At 36.4% G+C, this 26,066-nt stretch overlaps 1 protein-coding gene across 4 annotated transcripts in view; it reads left to right on the top strand.

Annotated features, from left to right (window-relative positions):
• The window catches only part of ABCD3 (ATP binding cassette subfamily D member 3), a 28,048-nt gene extending 9,960 nt beyond the window's left edge, over positions 1-18,088 (top strand). For 2 of the 4 annotated variants that reach the window (XM_056497659.1, XM_056497661.1), the window contains exons 2-23: positions 159-195; positions 2,207-2,308; positions 3,350-3,438; positions 4,312-4,381; positions 5,141-5,238; positions 5,798-5,921; positions 6,844-6,900; positions 8,002-8,144; positions 8,479-8,548; positions 8,973-9,042; positions 9,166-9,263; positions 9,342-9,433; positions 9,913-10,001; positions 10,078-10,150; positions 11,192-11,255; positions 11,628-11,705; positions 11,797-11,862; positions 11,965-12,054; positions 12,281-12,400; positions 12,849-12,953; positions 14,290-14,346; positions 15,110-18,088. In XM_056497659.1, the coding sequence (XP_056353634.1) occupies positions 159-195; positions 2,207-2,308; positions 3,350-3,438; positions 4,312-4,381; positions 5,141-5,238; positions 5,798-5,921; positions 6,844-6,900; positions 8,002-8,144; positions 8,479-8,548; positions 8,973-9,042; positions 9,166-9,263; positions 9,342-9,433; positions 9,913-10,001; positions 10,078-10,150; positions 11,192-11,255; positions 11,628-11,705; positions 11,797-11,862; positions 11,965-12,054; positions 12,281-12,400; positions 12,849-12,953; positions 14,290-14,346; positions 15,110-15,187 (1,870 nt within the window). In that variant the 3' untranslated portion in view covers positions 15,188-18,088. The remainder of the gene's footprint in view (positions 1-158; positions 196-2,206; positions 2,309-3,349; positions 3,439-4,311; positions 4,382-5,140; positions 5,239-5,797; positions 5,922-6,843; positions 6,901-8,001; positions 8,145-8,478; positions 8,549-8,972; positions 9,043-9,165; positions 9,264-9,341; positions 9,434-9,912; positions 10,002-10,077; positions 10,151-11,191; positions 11,256-11,627; positions 11,706-11,796; positions 11,863-11,964; positions 12,055-12,280; positions 12,401-12,848; positions 12,954-14,289; positions 14,347-15,109) is intronic. The other 2 variants (XM_056497660.1, XM_056497662.1) reach the window with 1 other exon arrangement.
• The last annotated feature ends 7,978 nt before the right edge of the window (positions 18,089-26,066 follow it).

Here is a 26,066-nt window from a genome sequence, read left to right as displayed (position 1 = left end):
GACATATAAGGTAGCCCTGCTGAAGACCCTGTATTGCTTTGAAAGAAATAGGTAGGAACATAATCTCTAAGATTTCCTCTCTGTCTTCTATGTGTAGAGATCAAGACAAAGAAAAGTGTATTAATAACAAATAAATACTTTTTTTCTTTTCTCTGCAGTAAAAGAAGTGGAAAACAAGCACTGCAGAATAATGAGGTAATTCTTTCTTCATGTCAAATATTCTTTACTAATTATAAATAATCTGATTTTTTTGAAACTTTAAGAGTGTAGTTTAATCTTGCCTGTGGTACAAATATGGTTTGAATGATACCTTCAGACCTTCACTGGTGAAACAAATGGAAGAATCAGGTTAATCACAAGAGGCTGAAGTTTGACTCCATCATGATGGATGCTTGATGTGCACAATGTCCTTTTTTATCTCTTATTGCCCTATGAATTTGTAAGGACTAGTGGTGTACATTTTTCTATGCAGATAGAAGCAAACAGCAGCGTGTAGATTTAGTATAACTTATTTTTTATGTAAAAGAAAAATGTAGGGAGCAAGATGTTGAGTCTAAGAGTTTCTAAATTAGAAACTACTTCAAACATCTGGTAGGAGATTTGGCATTTCCCTGATTTTATGTGTCTGTTAATTCATTTTTTTGAAAGGGATATACTAAATCTCTTTAAGTTAAGATTTTTGTTTCATATTCAAATAAAATATGACAGACCAAAAGGCAGTCTGTGATTCTGGTGTTACAATGATATGAATAGATTCCATTTACTTCCATCTTTGCTGGAAAAAAAAAGAGGCTTGCACTGGATAAATAGCAAGATGTATGGAAGCATCATGTTGACTTCTAACACACCTTGACTGTATTATCTACCATAAACACTTATCTTTTGGATAGCTATACCTATTTGTAAAAACCTTAACTATCTTTTTCTTGTTCCTACCTATCTTGGATCCAGTTATACCGAATGGGATTAACAGTCTAAAGGAAAAACACTTCTAGGAGAGAAAATACTGGAATGAATATAAGTGCAACACAGAAGTATAGAAATGAGGAAGGGCTGAATAAAGGGGAAGAACTGGTTCAACTCACTTATATTTAGTCATTTGGAAATGTAGCCATCAGACATTGTGTTAGTAATTTTTATTACAGGGCAGCAATAATGTGTGTAGAATCATGCTTCATTAGGACTGGACAGTAGTCCTAGTTGTTTGGATTGCTTGGATTTTTATGTAAATAATTCTTAATTAAAGTATTGTAATCATTTACTGCATAGCATCCTATTTGGCTAGAATTTTTATTCATGGCTTGTGTTCACATCAATTTTTGAGAAGGATGGGCCTATTGTTGACTTCATGCTATGAAAAATGGGTGTAGGCTTCTTCACAGAGCTTTCAGAGTGGCTCTTTTCCAGGTTTCCTGTCTACCTTGCAATATTGATATAGGCATTGATAGCATGAGCCTTGTAGCAAAACTAGCAGGATTATGTTGATTAGACAGGACTTGTTCAAGGTACACATGTGCCCTTTTGGTCTGTTTTCAGGACTGAATTCTTCTGTCATGTCCTTATGTGAAAAAAAAAGAAAAGAAACCTGGATCATTAGCTTTTAAAAAGTATTCAGGTTAGTCAGGACAGAATATTAGGGTTATGTAGAGTGAACAAATGAAACTTAACTCAGAAGGTATTTGTGCACAGAGAGTTTTTAAGTCTGGTAGATATACGTAATAGTAAATGTTTCACCATTTTGTTGAACTAAAGCAAAAAAAAATTCTGATTTTACTTGAAGCAAGTTTGGGCTGTACAGTCAAAGAGTTTAAACCATTGATTATCTAGACAAATAATGGAAGGAATCTTTAAAAATACTGACTGATGGTGTTTTTTAGAGACAAGTAATGTTAAGAGATGTAAGAGATGTCCAACTTGCTCTTGGATGTACTCCAGTGCTGTGATCTGCATTGTTTGTTTATCATCTTTAACACAGAATTGAAATAAAAAGTATTTTATATCATAGCAGCTACTTCCTATTGCAGTTTGTTTTGATGGCTCCCAATTCTTTATTTAACTTGTCTGAACAAGTCTTAGGTTGGTGGGAAATATTTCAAGTTCTGCAGTAGGAAGGTAGCTGTAAATGACTTGGATAAGGAAAATATCACATCAACAGTTCAATAATAAAAAAAAAATTCTCACTTTTCTTGTTTTGTTCTGTGTGCAGCAGAAAGAGGGAAAGAAGGAGCGAGCAATGGTGGACAGAGTGTTTATTGCACGAATATGTCGAATCCTGAAAATAATGGTCCCTAGAACACTTTGCAAAGAGGTAAGCATTGCCTGTGTTAATAAAGAAAAAGAAAGCTGGAGTCAAGTCTCTTTCAAATTTACATCAGAATTTAAACAACCCCATATACATTACTTAAATAGGACTAAATTGTGCTATGTATTTTAAAATAGCAATATAATAATATAAAAGTCTACATTATGCTCAGTTGTTAAATCACTAAAGGTTCTGGTTTCAATTACAAGATAAGCCTTTTACTATCAGCTGATAACTACTGTTGTAGCATAACTTTTAAAAGGGCATCTAGGTTTGTCTTGTACAAGGCAGTACACTTCTGTGTGCAAGTGCTTCCTATCTTTAAATAGGATGCAGTTCTCATTATTTTGAATTATTAGCTTGTATCTAGCCCAACCTGTATTAGAAAATGAATTTGTCAAAATGTCTCTCAGCATCATTTCAGGAAAGCTATGCAGTGTAGAAATCAGTGCCTCCATCTTTCTCGTGGTTTCCAGAACACTTTAAAAAAAAAAAGAAATCCAAAGCATTAGCTGAGCTCAGAACTTAAGCAACGAACTGCAAGAACTTCAAGGGAAGAACAGAGGATATAGAATACTTAGATATCAGGTCTCTCTTAATACCCTGATAGCCAAACTGAATTGGCTGGATGAGTGGGCAGTGAAGTGGATGGAAGACTGTCTGCATTGTTGGTCTGACTGGTGACTGGTTACTAGTGGCCCTGTTTTGAGTAGAAAGTTAAAGTTAAAGATGATGTTCAGAGGTCTCTTGCAACCTTGTGACAGAAAGGTGTCTCAGAATAGCAGTAATTTCTTTATTGTTGCAATCATCCATGTGTATTCAGTATATGTATCAACCAAATGCAGCTTTTTGAAAGGCAAATTTTCACCGTAAAAATGTAGGTCAGTACTTTATTAAAGTATTGTATGCTAACATGTTTCCAGCAAAGTAAGCAAATACCACATTAGCTAGGGCAGCAGGGTAATACTTTTCTGTTAGATACAGTTGGATGACTTACTGGTGAATTTTAGCCATTATTTAACTGTTGCACTTCTGTGGTTGTACCAGACAGGTTATTTGCTGCTTATTGCTGTGATGCTGGTAGTCCGAACTTACTGTGATATTTGGATGATTCAAAATGGAACAGTCATTGAAAGGTACCTATACATTTGTTATTTTTAAACACTCTCGTGTTTAACAGGGAAGGTCATCTTATCAGAATACATATTCAGGCATTTTATAGCTTGCTTGTTTAAAACTGTTGGGAAACTGGTGTAGTTGCAATTTGGGAAGGGACCACTATATTTTGGTAAATAAAAATGTCATTTATTAGATTATTTCTGTTCATCAATATAATGATTTTATTAAATTAATATTTTTAAACTATTTATTAAATATTCATTTGGTAACATTTTGTTCACTGAAGACTCAAAATCTTGTTGATCTCAATGTCCAAGAAGGTACTTCAGAATAGTGTTTTTATGTCTTAGACATATTGTGTGGATATTAGGACTTTTATTTCTTCCCACTGAGCTGTTTGCTCTTTAGATTGATAAAAACAATGCTTTCAGTCCTAATGTTAGAAAATGGTTTTTAGATTTCTGATTATTCTTGCTGGTCTTGTTGCTAATTGAAGCAAATGAGAATGTGTCTTGAACTGTGAATTCAAAATGATACTGTGTTTGAGGAGAGACATTTGGTGCTTTATAGAATGGAAGGACTTCCTTGTTTCTCTTGTGAGAATCTGTGAAAGCAGAGAAGTAAAAGAACTGGTATTCTGTGCCCATGAATTTCTGAGCCCTTAATGTGGGCAGTTACAGAGGAGCAGACAGCAGAGGACTGCTCAGTCTGCCACTTGGCACTGAGCTTACTCCAGGGTGTCAGACTGAATCCTACAGCTGATGCCACAGGTTTCCATGATGATGTTTTTTTCTCTGTGTGATCCCCTGAGAGTTTATTCACTTAAGACATGCAAGTTTATACTTTGTTGTTTCTCTTGTAACTGACTCTTAGCTGATGGTCATTTACAGTGCTATCATTGGCCGCAGCAGAAAAGATTTCAAGAAATACTTGTTCAACTTCATTGCTGCCATGCCTGCTGTAAGTGCTTTTCTTATGCTGACCTATTAGTAGAACATATTTTAAATGTAAATTAAGATTTTGAGGAAAATATCTCAAAGGACTGTCTTAAAACCTATGGAAATTAATTGTTTTACATACAGGTCTGTATGAAGACACATTTAATTTTCTGGCTCCAGTGTGTGGGAGACTTTATCAGCATATTTCCTTATTGGTAGCAACTATTTTTTTAACAAATATGTTCAGGTTTTCAGGTTAGTTTTGTTGATGGCAATTTTGACTATAGGTTTGGGATTCTTTTGGCACCATTAAAGATGCAAATTTTTTTTTCAGGCTTTAATTTTTATATTTCTTAACATTTTTCACAGATTTGTTATGCTTTCTTCCACACTTTAACTTTCTTTCAGCTTGTTGACATCTCTGATCTGCACCAGATAGAAATAATTGTTGCTATCTGGTTTACAATAAGTTTTAAAACTAGTTGACAGATTTCAGGCAATGGTTGTCAAATGGTGACTCTTTTCTAGAGTTTATCAGGAGAGCTGAAAAATGTGCAATATGAATTTACTTTATCTTAAGTGGTGAGATCCACTGGGACCTGGAGACAGAAACCTAAGCAGTGATCCTGTAGACACTGTCTAGTTGGTCTTAGGTGTGTTTTGGCATTATTAACTTTAAGGGGAGAATTGATCTGTTTTAAAGTGTTCATACAATTTATGCTGCAAATTGATCTAAATATATTTGATCTTGTTAGTTAAACATTATTGTCTCTTATTTTAGATCTCTTTAGTGAATAACTTCCTGAAGTATGGCCTAAATGAACTGAAGCTCTGCTTCCGAGTAAGACTTACCAGATACCTCTATGAAGAATATCTTAAGTAAGTCTACAGTCTACTTGTCTACAGTTTTTAAAAGTTGATTCAAATCACTGTAAGTTCATAGTAAGAATTGAGTTGTTGAGGGTGAGTGGCTTATCCAGGTCGTATATGCCATAGATACAAAGACAGTAAAGTTGGCTCAACTGGGGGAAAAATGCACTCTACTGCCTCCATGAATGGTCAGATTCCAAAATACTTCAGGTGCCTTCATATGGTGAAGGCTGAATTGAAGGTGGATGCATGAGCTTGAGTAGCTCCTTCTATCCTTCTGCACTGAATTTTGGTTGTCAGATGTGCTGTAGCAAAGTGTGTGAGGGTTTTCTAAATTCAATAGCAGCATGAGCTTCAGCTCAGACAACCTGGAGCCTAAATGCCTAAACAATCCTGCAGCATTTAATGTGGATTTAGTCAGGTAGAAGCACAAGTTATGCTGACTCCTTACAGTAATTTAATGTTTACACTACTTAGCATCTCAGTTGTATTAAGCAAGGGCGTACCAGTTATTTCAGATCCCAGGTAATGATTTTTTTTCTGCCACTTAGCAATTGTTTTGTTTCAGAACTTATACATACTACAAAATGGGAAACCTGGACAACAGAATAGCTAATCCAGATCAACTCCTTACACAGGATGTGGAAAAATTCTGTAATAGTGTAGTGGACCTGTACTCAAACCTTAGCAAGGTAAGTCTTTTAAGAGAGATCTTTGAGTAGTAGCTGTAGACATTTAGGATGAGGGTGAGGGATCATTATGATGATGTGCATTTGTATGTGGATTGCTTGGAGTATGGTACTAAAAGAATTATTTATAATGCTATATTGTTTCACATTCATTGTGGCTTTCATGCCAAAGCACTGTTGCAAGTTGTTATAATTAGTATTAAATTTTCTTTTAAAGAATATATGGCATTCTTTTGCAGACAAACAGTGATGACTTTGCTCTCCCAGGTAGATAGTTTTCAGAAGAAAAGCAATGGCTAGCTCTCAGTTACACACACATATTATTTTGTGTAGGGAGGTGTGTTTGAATAAGCTTTTCCCTCTTTCTAGTGTGAATTTTAAGGTGATCAGGTAGTGAATGAGAATACCATTAACATTTTAGGCTAGATTTTTTGATGCTATGTGTTTCATACAAGCTGAGTAGAAATAAACTTTCAAAAGTTTATTTCTTTGTTCAAAAATGTCTGACTGCAAAACCTGTAGTTCAGCTGTTTTAGTGAGGGAGGTTATAGAACTTTGGAATGTTCCTCCTGTCAGTATGTAGCGAAATATATGGCATTATCTTTTCATTCAGTATTTCTCATAATTACTTCAATTAAATTATTATGGGTTCTAGTCCACCTTTGATTATTGAGCAGTGTGTCATTACAGACCTAAAATAGCAAAGTACTCTTTTTATGTTTTTTTATTTATCTGAAGATCATTCTTGAGCCGGTGTTTTCAGAAAAAGTCATGTGGCTGAGATTCCTTTTGTCTTAGCTTTTAGTTTGTGCAATAGGCTAGCTAGTTTTTTAGTACAGAGCTGTAACTGTTCTTGGGGTGATAAATGTTTTAAATTAGTTTTGTGTTTGTGTTCTAAGGCTTTTTTCCTATGCTTCTCTTTCAGCCCTTCTTGGACATAGTTTTGTACATCTTCAAGCTAACAAGTGCAATAGGAGCACAGGTAAATTGAGTGGGTTTTTTAGAATTATAAGCACATTTGCCCTTCTTTGGTTATAGCCTTCACCTATCTGGAATCTGAGGAAAACTCTAGGTGGTGTTTGTGGTTTGAATTTGAAGGGTTGTACTGAAAAGATGCATTTACTCTTAATGTTTTATGTGCTTTAGCGCCCTCTGTTTTGAGGCAAGTAAAATAAAAACTACTATTTTCAGGCATTTGATCAACAATTTAAATGACCAAGAAAGTTCTTTATTTTCTTCTAGTACTTATTTGGAAATCCTATCTATTACAATATCCTTTTAACTCCTTATGTCTTACATGGATTTCATTTAAGGGTGAAAATAAGTTTTCTCTTTCTGTGCAGCCTCTATGAAAGGAAACCATTTCTTGCATTGAGCTGTAAGACTTGATAAGCTGAGTAATTGCAGAATTAATACTTCAGATTAGTGAAATGATGCATTATCAAAAATATTCAGGAGTTGAAAAGCAGTAGCTGTGGGTCACGTGGTGTGAATTTTGTTGAGACAGACTTGCAGTGAGGCTTAACTAAACCTTGGTAACTTTATCAATCTCTGATGTCTTTGTTCTGCTCTCTGTAGTAGCTATGTGCAATTTATGCCATTCCACATTTCAGTGGTATTTAATCACCTGTCCTTCTATGGAACCTTAGGATCCAGGACTGCTTAAGAGACCCAGAAAATATGTATAGATAAAAGTGGACAGTAGTATTGAAATATTGACTGCTGTGTGGCAGTTCAGCAAATGTAAAGAAAAAGAAGTAGGTGGAAAGGAGGGAGAAGTAAAAGGGTACCTGTAAATGATTAATGAAATAAGCTAGGACAGTAGGGGACAGGTCACACTGGGTGGTGACAAAAACCTTGAATAGAAAGCTGAGGTAGGAAGGACATCTGGGGACAGAGAATTAGTAAAATAGTATCTACAACACTAAAGAAGGTGACATGATGGGAATTGCAAATGTAATTGAATTGCCAACATAGGCACATAGGAGGTGAGAACTAAGGGATTAGTGCATTCTGGGCATTTTGGATACAGACACTGTCATTTGAGACCACCTAAGCTTTTATTCTGTTTTGATATTCACAGGGTCCAGCCAGCATGATGGCATACTTGATTATTTCAGGGTTTTTCCTTACACGTTTAAGGAGACCAATTGGCAAGATGACTATTATAGAACAGAAATATGAAGGGGAGTACAGATATGTCAACTCACGGCTCATTACAAACAGGTATACACTTGCTTGGATGCTAAGATATAAGTGACAATGCTGTGGGGTAAATGGAAATTGTGTGTTAAAATATACTGGGGAAGTGTGATGCTATCAGGTCTGAGCCAAGAGTTTGCATCTTTATATACTGTAAAGTAATTTGTATGTGCATTGTATTCCATAGTCAAGGCTAAGTGGGGTATAATAATTCTGTGTTCTACTGCTGTGAAAGAGTACAAACCCTTATTTCATAAAGTAACTGGAAGTGCTGTATTTCCGTATTTTATGGCTGACTTTTGTCAAAGACTGTCTTTAACAGAATCGAGTTGCATTATTTTTGTTTATTTCTTTTTAGTGAGGAAATTGCTTTTTACAATGGAAACTTAAGAGAAAAGCAGACTATTCACAAGACTTTCCGTAAGCTGGTAAGCGTCCTTTGTCTCTTAAAACATTTTACATAAAACTTAATTCTATAGTGATGATTCTTGTCATGTGTTCATATAAACTGACTTACACTGGCTTGGTGTTTTTGCTGCTATGTTCATTAGATTAAAAAATTAGCTGGTAGGCTATAAGCAGTACAGAAGTTTCTGTTAGAATGGCCTTTTTCTTGCCGCTTGCTGCCTTGTCACCCACCACAATTATTGTTCTCACTATTTAGTTTTATGTGTTTTGATCACAAATGCAAGTCTTTGCCAGCAGGGACTCTTGTGCAGTGCTTACCACACTTAGAGGCATGTTAATGTATCTGAGGTACTGAAAAATAATAGTTTGGAACCAAGTGTCTAATTAAAGATAGTAAAACAGGTACTGGTAGAGTTTGAACTTCTTTCTTCTGTAACTTACCAGGTGGAGCACTTGCATAATTTCATCCTGTTCCGGTTCTCTATGGGTTTCATTGACACTATCATTGCCAAATGTAAGTGTGTGTCAAGTGCTAATGGATTTCTATAAATGACAAAACAAACTTTTTACATAAGAAATGCCTTTTTTCTTACTGTTTCAATTAATGTGTAGATTAATATTTATTCTTAAACTGCAGACCTTGCCACTGTGGTTGGCTACCTGGTTGTTAGTCGTCCATTTTTGAACCTGTCTGATCCTCGTCATCAGAATAGCACTCATGCAGAACTCTTGGAGGTAAATAGACCAGAATTAAAACAACCTCTAGATCTTAAATTTTGTTAGTCCATGTAAAGAAACTTTCTTCTACTCTAGGATTACTACCAAAGTGGAAGAATGTTACTGAGAATGTCTCAAGCTTTGGGCAGAATAGTCCTAGCAGGCCGTGAAATGACAAGATTGGCTGGGTAAGCTTAATAGTAAGAATCTTTCTCATCTCAATTTCAGAAACTAATTTTAGAATTAAAATAGGCTTATGTGCTTTGTTCCTTGCAGTGCGCCAAAAATTCAGCAATTAAAAACAATTTATTCTGAAAACACATCTGAACATATAATGATTATGTCTTCTGGAAATTTCACATCTGCATAGTACTAGCATGCATTTTGAATGTTTAGTTGAAGCCTTGTCAAATGCTCTTAAATCAATTATGTATTGATTATTTACCTAAAAAAAAAAAGTTATAAAACTTTTTTACATTGTAAGAAGTAAAATTTGGCTATTACAGAGAAAGGAAGAGGAAATTGTAAATATGGTGCATATTAGACAGCCTGATGCAACTCTGAAATGTAAACACTCTGCTTCTGTTCTGGGTTGAATGACTTTGTCATTTTAGCAGTTTGACAGACTACTCAATAGAACTAACATTTTTTTTCCCCCTTTTTTAAGTTTCACAGCTCGAATCACGGAATTAATGCAGGTTCTGAAGGACTTGAACAGTGGCAAATATCAGCGTACTATGATATCACAAGAAAAAGGTAAATGTAATATAATATGCAATATGTGCATCTCTGTGTAGCATTTCAATCACTAATAATTTTTTCTTTATTTAAGATGGAGAGAAAAAGCAACCTTTGTCTTTGATACCTGGGTCTGGAGAAATTATCAACAGTGATAACCTTATCAAGTATGTTTGCGAAGTTTCTACAAGTTCAGTAGTTCAATATCTTTAATGTAGACTTTTTTATAAGTCTTTCTTTCTACAACCATTAATGGAGGTCTGAATTGTTATTACAATTTGTAGTCCCTGTTGTGCTTTAGTTTATTAACTAGTAACTTCACCTCACACCCACTCAGCATTTCTGTTCTGTAAGCCAATCCTTATCCTGTCATATTAGCAGAAGATGTAATCTCCTCTCTGGACTTGGGCTTTTTGGTAACACTCCTACTGTCCTTTAGAATATGACATCTCAGACCATCTTGTTTCCTCTTAGAAGTATGTTAATTGTGGATTTTATTTGTGATATAATTCAGCTGTAATAATCAGGGGCAAGTCTGTATTCATTTTCAAAGTACTTGCTTGTAATTCTACATGCTTAGAGACTTCATTGATGTACTTGTGATCAATTCATTCTTTGCAGTCTGAGGAACTGACTTAGTATTGCTACTTAAAGGCATAAAATACACCAGCTAAAAGATCAAATAATCTCAATCTGGACAGTGTGGAAAGCAGATAGGGAAGTAGAGAAGAAATAGAGGAAGGAAGGGGGAAAAGAGATGATTTTTATTCATTTTAAAAATTTATTTTTAAAATAGCTTAAAAGAGCTATTTTTATTCATTTCAAAAAAAGGCAAGAGGGAGGTGAGCAGAGAAGTCATTCACTGCATGTTGTAGGATTAGTGAGATACACTTCACTACTAGGTTTAAAATGCCATGCTTCCCTAAATAGGTTTATATCCTCAGGATATTTTGGAGACCGAAGGCTTAGAAGGATTAAAAAAAAAATTACAGGGCATAAAACAAACCCTATAGATGTAGATGTTTAAAAGCTAGGGTACCTTTTTGGTTCAAGAACTTCCTTTGCTGTTAATATTTGGAAATTGGGAGAGTGAATGAAATACTGCTGACGTGTTTCCCAGTGCCTTAAATCTCTCAAGTAAACATGGAGTATTCACTTCTTTTAGCCAACTGTTGTTTTTTTCTTTTTTAACTTTGCTCTACATTCAGGTTTGATCATGTTCCATTGGTGACACCTAATGGAGATGTTTTGATTCAAGACCTTAACTTTGAGGTAAGTTTTTTAGTATCATAGGAACTATGATATATGGTATCATATATCATTAGTATAAAATTTTTCAGGGAAGATGATGTCTTCAAAGGTTATAGTATTTAAAAGAAAAGTGCAAACAAATCGTCATATTAGTTTTAAAAAAAAGGCAATAAGCTATTTTACCTGAAAAAAATTTTTATTATTACAAGTGCATTTTCTTCCAGCTGCAGTTGGTGCTAAACTAGTTGGGGAAAAATCTGATTTTTGCTGGAAATTGCCACTCTAATGTCAGAAAGTTGTATATGATCATATGATGATACCAGGTTGCCTTACTGATTCTATTTCAGCAATACTTCCTCACTACCATTTTATGTGCTGGCTTTGCAATTGTAGGTTCGATCTGGTGCAAATGTGCTGATCTGTGGGCCAAATGGCTGTGGGAAGAGCTCCCTGTTCCGTGTTCTTGGTGAGGTAAGGAACATTATAAAACAAACAGGGGAGAATGCAAAGCATGGTTCTAATAGGACTTTCTTGTCAAATTTTGATCTTTTTTGTTTTGCAGTTGTGGCCTTTGTTTGGTGGGCGTTTAACAAAACCTGTAAGAGGAAAGTTGTTCTATGTTCCCCAGGTGAGACCAAGTACTTTACCTGACAATGATGTTCTCTTTCTTTGTACTTTGATTATATTTGGAAATATTTGACATACCTTTTTGGGTCTAATTGTATCTTAGAGACCATACATGACTCTTGGAACGCTCAGAGATCAAGTTATATATCCAGATACTTTGGAAGATCAGAAAAACAAAGGGATTTCTGACCAGGTAATGATAATTAGTTCATTAGCCCTTTGTCTTGCTCAGGATGAGTAATGCTTCCAATGCAAAAATACTGAAACTGCTATGAGAAGCACTGCATTTAATAGGATTTTAATATTTATCAGGGTTAATAATGTTGTGGTATAATCCCTTATAGCTTTTTTCAACCACTTGTCTATTAAGTTCTTGCAAGATTTGTTAGATTTGTTTGTCATTCCTGTTTCCATAAAAGGTGCTGAAGGAGTACTTGGATAATGTCCAGCTGGGTCAAATCCTGGAACGTGAAGGAGGCTGGGATAGTGTTCAGGACTGGATGGATGTACTCAGCGGGGGAGAAAAACAGAGAATGGCAGTATGTCTCAAAAGTATAAATGCTTAGCAAATGCAGAACATAAGTAAAAAAAAAAAAAAATCTGAACTATAAGCTATTTTTATTTATTAAATATTAGTATTTGACTTAGAAAAAAACCCCAAAATATGAAATACCTAAATACTGAGAAAACAACTGAAAATAGTGGGGTTTTTAGTCAAAATTTAAAGTGAAATACTGGCTTTTAAACATCCTTTCACCATGTCTTGTGCTTTCATTGTATAAACAGGATTTCTAAAATATTTGTCTTGAATAAAAAAAGTGTAAGGTAATGTGCAACTTTTGGATTTTCATGTTTCAGTGGGTACTAACTTAATTCCCTTTCCATAGCAGATTTTTGAACACTAATTCTTAGTTTAACTTCTAACACTGCACCATTGCTGGTAGTTCTGTATCCACAGTATCTTTTTTTTTTTGGCTTTCATTCCAGATGGCAAGGCTGTTCTATCATAAGCCCCAGTTTGCAATTCTGGATGAGTGCACCAGTGCTGTTAGTGTGGATGTAGAGGGCTACATTTACAGCCACTGCCGAAAGGTGAGCTCTTTGTTTCTGGGGTTACTTCTCTGTGTATTAACAAGAAACCTAAAATGTTACAGGGTTCACACTTCCTTAGGCCTAGTGCAGACTAAAAATGAAAAAAAAATCTTGAAAAAATCTTAGAGGGGCATACAACTTTATGCACACTAGAATTCAGTAATAATTTTGTACTCCTAGGATAATTTAGGTGTACATGTAGCCTCTGTGATATAAAGAGAACTCTTACTAAATGCTAAGCAACCTTACTTTTCCAGTTAGAATCTTAGAATGTCAGGTTAGGACCAAATAATCTAAAATTGTAGAATGTTTTCTTGTTCAAAAGGCATTTTTTGGCAGAACAACAGAAGTGAAAAGCTGGAAGTTGACATTTCCATCTGTTTTAAGATTCAAAAAGCCAAGCACTCTAGGAAAATATGATGATGCTAAGTATAGCTTTGTGTTTCCCTGTCCTCTTAAACTCAGCATTTCAGATTCTCTGTAGTGCCATGTGGAATCAATAAGATTCAATTTCACACCCTAGTCTGCAAAAGAAAGGGCTTGAAATTACATTAGTTATTGACTAGCAGTATTCCAGGATGATAGTGGAGCAAAGCTGTGCATCCACTGAATACTGTGTTTGAAAGGAAAGGAGCCCTGTGTTGTAGAGAATGGACATCAGGTGGGGACTCTGCAGAAGGAGCATTATTTCATGAACTGATTTTACCACATTGTTATCAGTACCCTGACAATTTTTAAAGTCTACTTTACATATACTTCTTATTCTGTTAACTTGAATATTCATTTGTGCTTGCCAAGTGGTTAATGCGTGTTAGTGAAAAATAGAGTTCCTGTTTAGGCTGTCCTTGCAGAAGGAAAAAATGTTACCTTGCTTTATCATCAGAGTCATTTTGTCCTTGCTGCTTCTGTTGGGGATGAATAGTTGACTGAGCTGAAAGGAAACAAAGGAAGGTTATTCACTTCAAATTGTCACTCTAAGTTTGTAATTCATTATAGCTTTTGTGGGTTTGGGATTTTTTTTGTTGTTAGAATTCCTTTATTCAACAGCTTTATTGTTTTACCTGCCTCCTGCCTTGCCTCTTTTACTCAGTTAATTCTATGTTTGACAAATCTTTAGGAGCAAAAGAATAGTGAAATCAATTAAAAATGATAAATCTTTCCTGATTGCATTTTGTTCTCCCCCTGCAAAATCTTGTAATAAAAGGTGTATATGTATAGTGTTAATAATTGTCTGAAAGTTTGTGGTTATGAATTTAAGACCTTCATCTGATATAATACTGAAAAATAAGTAAGCCATGAGAAGAATTAACTGTTTTGTGGGTATTTTGTCATATAGGTTGGCATCACTCTCTTCACTGTTTCCCACAGGAAGTCACTCTGGAAACATCATGATGTATGTAATCTTTGCTTTATTAAGAATATTTGTGGCTTTTGTTGGCTGACTGTGTGAAATTGACTTGGTGATTTGAGGTGTTACCGTTTTACATTCTAATGGGTCATGATCTGTTTGGGTTTTTGTAAGGTTTTACTTTTTATAATCCCATTTTACTCTTTGAAATATTCTAATGCTTTTAGTTATGAAAGAATGCGATCCAAAAATTTTATATGTGTCTATAAAATATGAGAGGCTTGCTAGATGCTTAAGTCTTCTTTCTTAGCAAAAAAATCCTTGAACTAGAATTAAGCAACTAGTAAGCAGCATGGATTTTTTTATGCTTTCATTACATCTAATACATTTATGCTTTGAATAAAAGGTCTCTAAGACGTGGACCTTTTTATTGCAAACTAAGATTTTCCTGTTCTTTTTATGCAGACAGACTGTACATGTGGATAAAAATACTGAATTAATACACAGGGACAAAACTGTGTCCTGAGTATATAGACACAAAACCCAAGAGAACAGTGTTAAGTTAGATGTGGCTGTTAGCAGACTGAGGTATGATATGCAAAAGTATAGTTTTAACATTTTTACAGAGGCAGGTGAATTTAATGATGTGTGAGGTGAGATCAGCGTACCCTCTGAGTTTAAGGTTTTGCTGAAACTTTTTAAATGTTTTTTAAAGATTTTTTAAAAGTACTTAAAAATAGAATTTATTTAGGTCTTTATAGAGCTGGTAATTTTTAGGTGGTTAATAACATGTGTTGGTTTTTTTCAGTTCTACTTGCATATGGATGGCCGAGGAAATTATGAGTTCAAGAAAATAACCGAAGACACAGTTGAATTTGGATCTTAAAGTCATGAACTGAACTGCTAGAGATGGATGATTACAGGAGTGTGTAGAATGTCAGACAATGTAACATAAAATTACTCAGCTTGTTAAGCACTTACTATTATGTAGGATATTGCTAATTGTGTATATGTTGGTTTAATTATTGATACGTACTAAGAATGTCCTTATTCTTGTGGTTTAAAAACCTGCCTAAATTAAATTGGGCTTAAATTAGTGTAACCTGATTCATCCTGGGATGCAAACCATTTGAAATCGGCTGATTTGACTTTTGTAGACCTTCTTTCCCTTCAGTGAAAAGCCCTGTTAAAATTAGGGTTGCTACCTCTCTTGTTCCTGCACAGCAGTCTTGGATTTTTGCTCTGTTCTATGCATGTTTCAGAGAGATCTTGCACGGTGCAGGACATTGTCCCATCTTCAGATCTGTGCCCTGGTAAATGAAAGAGCCTTTTCCTTGTCCAAGCATTGTGATGTAGCCAATGTGCCCTTGCTGAAAAAGGATGAGCTGAAACGAAAAGACAAAACTAGTTCCTTCTGGCTTTTTAAAAAAAAAGATTGTTCTTTTCTGGGATTTGGATTCATCTTTAACATCTGTCTGTCCATGCAGTTCTCTCTGCAGCTCAGCTCCCATTCCCTCCCAATTTAGCAAAAGCTTCATCCTCCAGCCCAACTGTCCTTTTCCTGCCAGAGAAATATTGTGGTGATGAAGAGTTGAGAGGAGGTTGAAGGAGGAAAGGACCAACCCACAAGAAAAAATGGGAGGGAAAGAAAAGTGATGATCATTGTATCAACCAAGCTTGTGAATGTTTTTAGCTCTGAACAAATGAAGAAACAAAGAAGAATGTGGGTCCAGTAATTCCTCAAATCAGTTGAGGTTATAATGGGCTCAAAAATGTTAATCTGTGAAATAGCAGACAGTTGTCCTGTGTTCAGACCTGCAATACAGCAGTTACTTTTTCCAACTTCTTTTCTCCTTCTTCAAAAAAATCTGAAGATTTTATAATTTTAGCTGACGTTCAGGTCTGAATTTGAAAGCAAGTGATGATGGTACTCTCTGGTCTCCTAGGCTGTGAAGCCTGAAACAATGCTTTAATTCTTCATGTTTATTCTCTTATTGTCATGATGTTTCTTGATTTCTGATACAAATTATTTACCAGTGATTCTCTGTGTTTTTTAAGTATCTCCAGTCCTTGCTGGTTTTCTTGTTCCAGCTTCCAAATCTCCTCAAAGGAACCAAACTCTTACAATAGTTTACTGTAATTGTTTTTTCCATACAAATGATTACTGTGGTTGTTGTTTGTTTTTGACAAATATAAATGCAGCAGGGTGTTTTTTGTGATCAGGGAATAGGAGGGTGTAATTCAAACTGAATTGCTGTTTAGGCTTTAAAACAAAAAAAAAAATTACAATACCTGTTGTACAGTGAAGGTCTAGTAGTTTTTTTTAGTGTTCCATGTAAGATATAATATAGGAATGCACTACATGAAGGCATGCATAAAATATGCAGTACATCTGTACTTTGTGCATCTTTTATCAAGGGTTTAGATTTTAAAAAGCCCCTACTTTTTATAAAATGAATATGTACTTGGATGCACTGCTGTTTGTTAATTTTGACCCAGTTTAATTAGTAATTTTCTTTCATGTTGAAATTGCTACCTGTTAATATTTTTTCTTTTATCCTGGTAAAAGAATCCAGTGACCACAGTAGAATCAGAGTCTAATGCATCAATGAAGATCATAAAAGCTTCTCTCTGAAGTATAGCATATTCAAGAGAATAAGGTACCAGAAAAATTTTTGTGCTTGTTTTACAGGAAGGCAGATAGATGCCTGATTTCACTAATCTCTCTGTTCATTCAGATTCTCACATCAGCCATAAGGTAGCAGGTAGCAGCATGCTGTTTGTGAGGTTGTAGTCTTTTTCAAAGTGTAACCATGGAAATAGGGATGCCACATAGGTTGTTGTGTGGGGAGGTTTTTTTGATTGGTTTGTTTGTTTGGGTTTTTTTTCTCAGCACAAATACAACTTCTTCTCTTGGAAAGGGATGTTTTAGTAGCCTTTTAGAGAGACAAAGAAAAATGTAATCTCTAAACTGAGAAAGTTGCTATGATCTTTGTGATTAGGGCAGTCTTTTGCAGTGGAGTAGTGAACTTGGAATACTTTAATATATTTTTAATGCTAACAAGCAAAACCATACACAGCACACTTACATTTCCCCCAGCAGCCAATCCCAATTGTACTTTACAAGTTTACTGGTTGTAACAGAATTTTGTGTAATCTTGTATTTATTTTTAAAACTAACAAGCAAACAAAAAATCCATCTCCCAAACCAAGGAGGAATAGGTTTGCCTTTAGGTGCCATGAAGTTTGTTGAAACTGAGGATGCTGGTATCTCCTTAGGCCCAGGACTTGGTGTTTCTAAATATACTGGAAGGAAAGAAAAATATTATTTTGAGCTTGATTGTAAGGGAGGCTTGTAAACAAAATATTAAAAAGAATGATATTTTAGAACTTTATTCTTAAAAGGCCTTATATTAAAGTGTTTGAGATAGACTTGATCTTGAGAGATTGTAAAAAATCTAATGAAAATGATCGAAGTCTCAGTTCTGTTGCAGAATTGCACTGTGATTTTAGTTATGTTTCTTTAATAGCACAAGTTGGAAGTTCATGAAATGGAATTCTGAACTATCTCAATAGACAACATACTGATGAATACTTTCATTCTCAAATTGTTGGTGCTTTGAAGATGGTACTGGAAATAGTCAGATGGCTGCATTTCAACGGTGGGAAACATTCCTGTGTGTAAATACTGTAAAGTGTTTTGGAGGGGGAATGGCGCTATGTAAATGTAAGACATTAAGTGCCTCTGAAATAATAATAATAATAAAAAATCTAAAGATAAAGTATATCTAGGCTTTTCATGTCTCTTAATGCTATGATTAGGAATTCTGTAATAATACAGTGAATGCACATGCAACAAATGCCGAGTTGCTCAATGAGCCAATTGTCTTGTGTTCAGCTTTGAAAATCTGCAGTGCCCTGGAATCAGCCAGGTGATGCCATCTGGTTTAGGCTTAACCAAGTACATGAGCTCAGTTCTTGAAGACACATACTTAGAGCAATGGGATTATAGAGGCATTAATCTGCTCTAAATTAGCCCTGAGATTGGCTCAGTTGGCTCCAGCGTGGTGCTAATAAAGTACAAGCCACTAACCTGAGAGCTGGACTCGATAATCCTCGTGGGTCCCTTCCAGCTCAGAATATTCTGTGATCCTGGCCTCTCTCTCCTTTGTCTCCCAGCCACTTCTTTTAACTGTTGATTTTAGAAGGGCCCGAATAATATTAACACAATATTAGTATGTGACTCTTTTGAGTGATTCCTTAATCTTTGTGCTTTGAGGATAATGTTAATCTTTTTTCACCTTTATTGTATTTGTAATTTTTAATTGTTTTCCTTTGTTGTGGTAGACATACCAGCTATCCAGATACTTGAATCACAGTAGTGTAAAAGTGCAGCCATGATATGCTGGAATTAACTTATTTTTAAGTGATCAGTGTTTTCTAATGCTATCTAGTATGGATTTTTTCCTTCTCTTAACTGTGATTAGTTATGCAACAAGTGTATTGTAAAGCATTCTTAAAGGCTAGCCTTAGAGTTCCCTTTAAAGGAAGATGTCTCAACCAAGAATGCAGTCTTACTAATAAAAGTGTTCAATTAGGTTGATGAGTTAGAGACGAGGAAAGAAAGGAACTTCTGTGTTGTGGAGGGGGTGTTTAATACATAAATTTATGTTCAGATACATTAAGTCAAGGTAGAAGTTAAAAATATATTAATAAAATTTAAATTTAACTCGTGTTGATCATTAACATGGATGTTTCTATGGATATCTCCCAGTACCATCTGAAATCCCACTGCAAAAAATAGTGGGCTCAAAAGGTTACCAAGATTTTATAGAAAAAATAAACCACAACTTTTATCTGTCAAGAAAATCAGCTGTGTGCAAGTTCAAATTTCTGCTTACAAAGCTGCTGTTCAAAGCAGTTATTTCTATGTATAATCTATTTGCTTCTTTATTAGGTGTGCATAGCCAGATGGTTTGTGCAAGTTCCTTTCCTGAGCATGGAAAGAGGTTTCTTGGTTATTCTAATCAGGGATATGCAGCAGTGTCAGGAAGAGGTGGGTTGCTTGGTTTTCCCTTCACATTTTGTGGTTAAAGGCTCTTGCCAGTGGTCAGGACACAGTCAGATTTTTATTATGGTGCCTGAAACGTCACTGGGAAGTTTAGAGTGGCTGTGCACATTGCAGATTCCTATGTTTCTTTATATGTTCTGATGAAACCCATCCTGTCACGTGTACTCAAACAGAGGAAGAAAGGGTTTTTTTCAACCCAAACCATCTATCATTCATCTTGAAACAGAAATATAGCCAAGTTAGATTATTATGAAAGCAGCTAGTCTTTCATGTTAAAAATCTAAGAAAAAAGTGTTATCTTCAAAGCCTTCTTTGAATTTCTGCATCATTTTCTTTCCTTGTAGTCAAAAGCAGAGTCAGGTGACAAGCAGCCTGGAACTTCACAGACAGAAGCTGTTTTAAGGGAGTGATTTGGAAAATACAGTAAATTCAGGGATTAAAGAGGGATAATATGCCTAAGCAAGTTCCATGGGGATTGACTTGGGCAACTGAAGACATTTTGCCAGTAATCCTGCAGTGAATGCCACAATGCAAGAATAATCATCCAGTTGGCACTTTAAAATGGGAGAGAAGGGAAACTTGGACAATATACTTATGTGAAATAATGTCTTTCAGAAACCAGGCTTAATCACAATCTCTCTTACACTGCTTAGAAACCTCTTAGTTACCTTTGGCAAGTCTCACCCATGAAGATTGAACACAATTGCTTTTACTGGTGAAAGGAGCACATTTGTTGAAGTGCCCAGCCCTGTTCCCTGCTCTGCTTGTCCACAAACCAACATCCTTTATTTCCCACCCGTACCTCATTGTGGGAAATAAGTGGCATCTACACATGATGCTGAACCAAAATAGAACAGAACTGGAAAAATGAGGTCAATTCTGTCTAGACAAAGAAAAAAGTGCTGAGACTGGTTTACTTGGGTAGAAATAGGGAAACTCCACCTACGTGACTAAGCAAATTTTCTCCACTAAAATGACTTAAAAGTTTGGCACAAATCAAAGCTAATTTTTTAAGCTTGATTGTTGAAAGTTTGAGGGATGCTGCTCTGAAAGACACACTTCATGTGTGCAATTGAAGAGGCATTCTATGTAACCAAATATACACTTAATCTCCTTATCCTGAGTGGTTTAGTGCAAGTAGGTCCTAAAAAGCAGTTGACTTTTAATCGCTTGAATCACAATAAGTGTAAAGGTACTCCCCAAAATAAGCTAACCTTTATTTATTTACTTAATTGTAGTATTTTATTGCAGGAATGTGTTGGCACAAAAGCAACATCTAAACACAGCTATGTCAGAAACAATTGATGGGACAGATATGGAAACACGCTGAGAGATGAAGTATCTATAGAGGGGTTAATATGTTGGGAAAAAATAATAGTTAAAAAGCAAAGCATGTGTGCCAGAGGCTTCTTAAAACTTAGATGCAATATATATTGCAACAAGAATTCTCTGAAAAGCCAGGAACCATTCGGAAAAGCTTTTTGGAGCATAGTGGGGAATTAAGGGCCAAGGTCAAATGTACTCAGCCCACCAGTGCTAGCTAGATTAAGAAAGAAACCTTTCAAATTTTTTCAGTTATGAAGATAGTTGTATTTACAATAGTCTATGCAGAGAGTTTTAGAAAGGCTGCTTGAGGTTACGTGTGCACATTCTCTTCATACTTAGGGTGTTACCTCTGTAACTGCCCCTCAGGCTCTGGGGTGCCTCATGCTGGTGGAATGGAAGGTACTGGAGTAGGGATATGTGTGACAGCAATAGTTCCTGCATGCACCATCTATTTTATTGTCTCTGAATTTGTTCTGTGGGCACCTGCTTGAGAAACAGGTACAGAGGAGCAGCCTCTCACGGGACCTGTTTTGACTTCTTGTGCCTACCACTGGCTGTGGAGTGGAAAGTAATTTTTTTTCAAAAGGTGTTTTTGGGGTTGCTTTTTCAAGACAGGCTCAGCAGAACTCAAAGCACATACAGCCCAAAATAGCCCTGGTTTCAAAGACAGCTATTCCAGCTATTCCTGTCCATGCCTTTCTTTTCCTTGCCACTGGATAGCATGTTATCACAGTTCCAAACATAGCTTGCACTTCAACATAATTCACAGGGCTTTACAGATCAATTTATGTGCAGCAATAGTAAAACATTTTCCTGTAGTTGTAGAAGATTTCTGTTCTTTCTGTGAGGTACTTAGTCCATTCCTCTAAGAGTTAAAAGGGCAGTAACAGGACTCTGTTTTCTGTTTAAAGGATAACTGAGGAAAGAAAGTCTGGTAAGAAGCTTAACAGCATGAAAATCTGATTCTGAGCTATTCCTGAGTTTCTGAGACTAAAGAAGTTTGCCAGGAGAAGGGAGTATGGTTTTGTGTAGCCTTCAACACCAACATGCAAACAATAGGTAAGTACTGATGGATTGTTAATTGGGGCCTTGTTTCCAGCAGTGTTTGCATATTGGACAACACAGGGCATGTTACAGCCCAAGATTACTGGAGAAGCTGTCAGAGGGAGGCACTTAATAGGACATAGGAGGTGTTCAGGAGAAGGGAGCTGTTCCCTTAATATCAGATCTTATTGAGCTGTTGAGAGACTCTGTTCCTTTTCATTATTAGAAATAAATAAAATTCTAATAAAATTCTTGTGCCCCTTTCCTCCAAATTTTGGTGAAATTGGATTCAGACTGGATCTCAGTGTGAGTCATTTAGAAACATTTGGGTTGTTGGTGTGCTGATTATGCCCATTTTTACCACTTGGTGTCACCTTTTCCAGGCACACGGAGCACAGGCAGCAGACAGTGACTGCAGAGCGGTAGGAGTTGTGCATGCAGGGCTGCTGCTGGGACAGATCGCTGCGAGGGCAGGGAGGAACAGGCGGGGTGTCCGCGGTCCCACCGGGGTGACTCCTGCAGCACCACACACGGGTGTGCTGGCACCCTGGGTGCTTTCTGGAAACAAGTGATCGTGTTAAGAATCAATTGGAAAGTTGGGAAACCAGACTGAGTATTATCTCTGTGGGGATGTATATATTTACAGTGAATGGATGGTAAGGTATGAAGGCAACAGAGGGAAAATTTTTGTGTTAATCAGGGTTGCGCTCTTTAAAATAAAAACCTCAACTAACAAACCCACATTTTTCCCTGGAATAATAAGTGCTTCCTCTTGAAGTAGGTTTTAAAATCTCATTTGTTGTCCTAGCTTTCTACGCTAACTGTTTAATTTAGTTATGTAATTACTGAATAGCTAATTTAAAATTTACCATGTGATCTCACTGGGAAAATATTTCTCTGTTGAAAGGCAGGTGAGTTTTAATTAGACCTCTTTTAATAATTTTTTTTTTTTTATTTAACTATGTCAGTACTTTGCTACTTAAATATTTCTTGAAGTAATAAGGTAGAAAACTTGGAAATAAAGGTAGAAGAAAATGCATCAGGAAGTATAAATGAGATCTGGAACTGTAAAGTTTCTTTAAGTTCATATTAATATCTTTACTGCTATTTTAAACAAGACACTAAGAAAAATACATTTAAATGTAATTAGGTAAAGTAAGGTACTTGGAATGTTCTGGAAGTTACTGTCTCAATAATAGTGACCAAGGGGAGCTCTAGAAGATAAAAAATAATGCTTCCATGCTATTAATGTGTTTTTGATTGTGATTAAGGGGTCAGCTTCTATATTTTGATTAAAATGAGATCTTGCCTAGCTGTCTGAAGAAATAAGGCAGTAGGGTAATGTCTCATAAGTAATAGAATAAGTAATGGGAATGAGTAGGGGGTGGAGGAGAGGAAGGGAAAGATCAACAAAAGAGCCAGGGGAAGTCAGAAGCAGAAGCATTTCAAGCTTTTTACAGGAGCCAGTCACTGAAATATGTCACTAATAAGGTGCAGATTTTGACAAGATGAGAAACAGGCACAACCTCTGCAACTGGGCATCTGAGACAGGGCCTGGCTGTGAAACCCTGGAGGCAGTCCAGTAAACAAGTGCATGTTTATAACCAGGTGCTGGCAGGTTTTACTGGAAGAAACCACCCCTGAAGGAAATCTTCCTATGAACTTGGCTAATTCAGCTACAGTTAGAGGCTGAGGAGTTACAGGGAAAGATGTTCTTTCTGGTCCTTTGGGGGGTTGCTGCAAGAGGCTCTGTGGGTTGAATGAGAGCTGTGCCAGAAGAAGCAGAAGGATCTCACTAGTGGGAAGGTTTTTCATTATGTGTTGTAAGGAAGAGATCTGCAGCAGGTCTTTATGCCCTGAGCTTTGCTAAAAGTTCTGCTGTAGAGCACTGGAGGGCACACACCATCAAATAGGGGAAGGGCAGCTCTCTGTGGCAGTTTGTCTTTGTAAGGGACTGACTGGGTGTAGTCTGTGAGGGAGTGTATGCCATGGTGAGTAACACCACACCTAAGGTTTGTGGAAAGATTTTCAGCTGACCAGTTCCTGCTTCTGTCCTGTCCAGCAGGTTGTTCTTTTCCTGTCATTCTCAAACATGAACACCAGGACAAACATAGACTATAGAAAGCAGGGTTAGTTGTATGCGGATAAATTCTCTGTAATTAGAACATTATTCAGTTGACTCTTGGGTCTGATAATGTGTATCACAAGGTTCTGAAACTGTGGCAATCTCTAGTAACCTGCAAAATAATCAGCTTTCTGAAACTGAACCGAGAGGGTAATCTATCACAGCTGTTTATTCTCACTTCATGCAGAAACTCTTTGTCCTGAGTTGCCACATAGCTAGTGATCCAAGTTAAGCTCATAATCACGTTCTTATCATTACATACCTCTCAGCAGCAGCCTTCTCACACTGGAAAGCTGAGTCTGCTAGAAATAGCTAAGCTGTTTGTTGCCATATTCATCATACACATATTAAGTCCTCTACAGTTGCTCATTTTAAGTAATGACAGTAATTTTATTGTCTGTATTGCTGTTAGGGCTGACAGAAAACTAGCAGAACAGCATCAGCCTTTATTCTCTTGCATGAAGAAGAATGTGGTTTTAAAGCAGGCATGTTACAGTATGCAGTGTTACACATTCACTTGTACAAGGAGAGGACACAAACCCTGTGTGAGAGAACTGTGCAAATGTATTTATCCACTTGAAATAGTTGGATACCTTTTTCAGATGACAGGGAGCAAAGTGAAACAGGGGAATAGGGAACATCAGTAGGAACATGCTTGCATATAGAAACCTGCTTGGAAGAGGAGCCAGGAAACTTAGGTGCATAGGAAAAGCCTTCCCTTTCTCATATCCATTCTCTATGTGTCTGGCTTCATCCTGAATCCATACAGTGCTGAAGTGGCCACATGTGTGGGCCTAGTCTTTCTTTCTAGTAACAACACCTTTATTGGTATAATAATTTCTGCCCAACCCAATACTCTGAGAAAGTCTCTGCATAAAACATTTTGTGTGGGTTCAGCCTGAGCTGTAGAACTTACAGAAGTTTGCAATTAGAAAGCTCCTTTCTCAACCATCTCCACAAACAGAAAAAAAACACTGTTGGAAATAGGATCTGTGAGCCCCGTGACTCTGGTTACTCAGCATTGTTGGATGATAACACACTGCAGCTAGGAAACAGAAGTGCTTCAGGCTTCCAAAACTGTGTAGTCAGGGGTCTCTCTTTTGCCATTTAAGGCACTTGTTTGCATTTCTGTGGGTGTCTCTTCTCCTCTCTTTCCGTGCCCCCAAATTCAGAACAAACCAAGAATATCTTCCTGTAATGAAGTATGATTTATAGGATCATTCTGTGTAGTTTATGACAAGCAACTACATGGTCTAATTTAATAAATGCTATACTGTATTTACAGGCTTTCCTTTTCCTATTAGCTCTTCCCTTTAGTGAGTCTGGCACTGACTGAAGCTGAGGAAGCAGAGTGCCTCAGGGAAGGGAAGTAATGATGACAACTTTGGAATGTTTTAAACTGACTCCCACGAGCTCTCATGTTTTTGATTGCTGTTGTAAGATTCCTTCTCCATACAAGGCTTATGCATCAGCAGAAAATGCATTAAGGATTTTGGGAGGGAAATTCTGATGTTTTTCTTCCCTCTGTAAAAAGAGGAATTGAGTACCCAAGAAAACCCCCCAAGAATCACACTCACACGGTCCTAGGAGTCTTAAACCATACACAGATGGTAGCTATAGCACAGCAGGGATGAAAAATATAAAATACAATTCTGTACTAATTGTTAGATTGGGATATGACTTTTATAAGGTATAAGGTATATACCTTTATAAGGTATTCCTTCTCACGAATACAATGGGTATCTTCTTTTAAGGCATGTATAAAGTGTTGAGATCCACAGCCAACTACTTCCAAGATTATTTTTTTTCCTATTCTCTTGAATTTCTGTGTTTTGTGTATCCTGGCCATCATCATTAGGAGTTCTCATCTCTGGGGCAGGCCCCATAATGCCTTGAATTAACATCAGTACCACAAGCACAAGTACAGGTAGCACTATGGGAATGGAAGGAGAAGCTGTGAGTGTAAACCCTGACTAATTGCTCATGTAAGTGAGCAGCAGAAATGTGACTCAGGACTCTTCAAAACCTCCAGTTGGGGAACTGTGGCTTCTCCTTGCAGGTACCCTGATAGTCTGCTTCATACACTTGTTATTGTGGCAGCTTGCCTACACTGCTGTCCCAAAATAAGTTTCCTAAATGTATATTTAATTTCATTCTGGAATGAATACTGTACATTGTTTTGAAAAGGAAAATACAGAC

This window comes from Oenanthe melanoleuca, chromosome 8, assembly GCF_029582105.1.
Source record: "Oenanthe melanoleuca isolate GR-GAL-2019-014 chromosome 8, OMel1.0, whole genome shotgun sequence".
Taxonomy (NCBI): Eukaryota; Metazoa; Chordata; class Aves; order Passeriformes; family Muscicapidae; genus Oenanthe; species Oenanthe melanoleuca.
The sequence above is the reverse complement of the archived record's forward strand: the minus strand, read 5'-3'. Positions and strand labels throughout refer to the sequence as shown.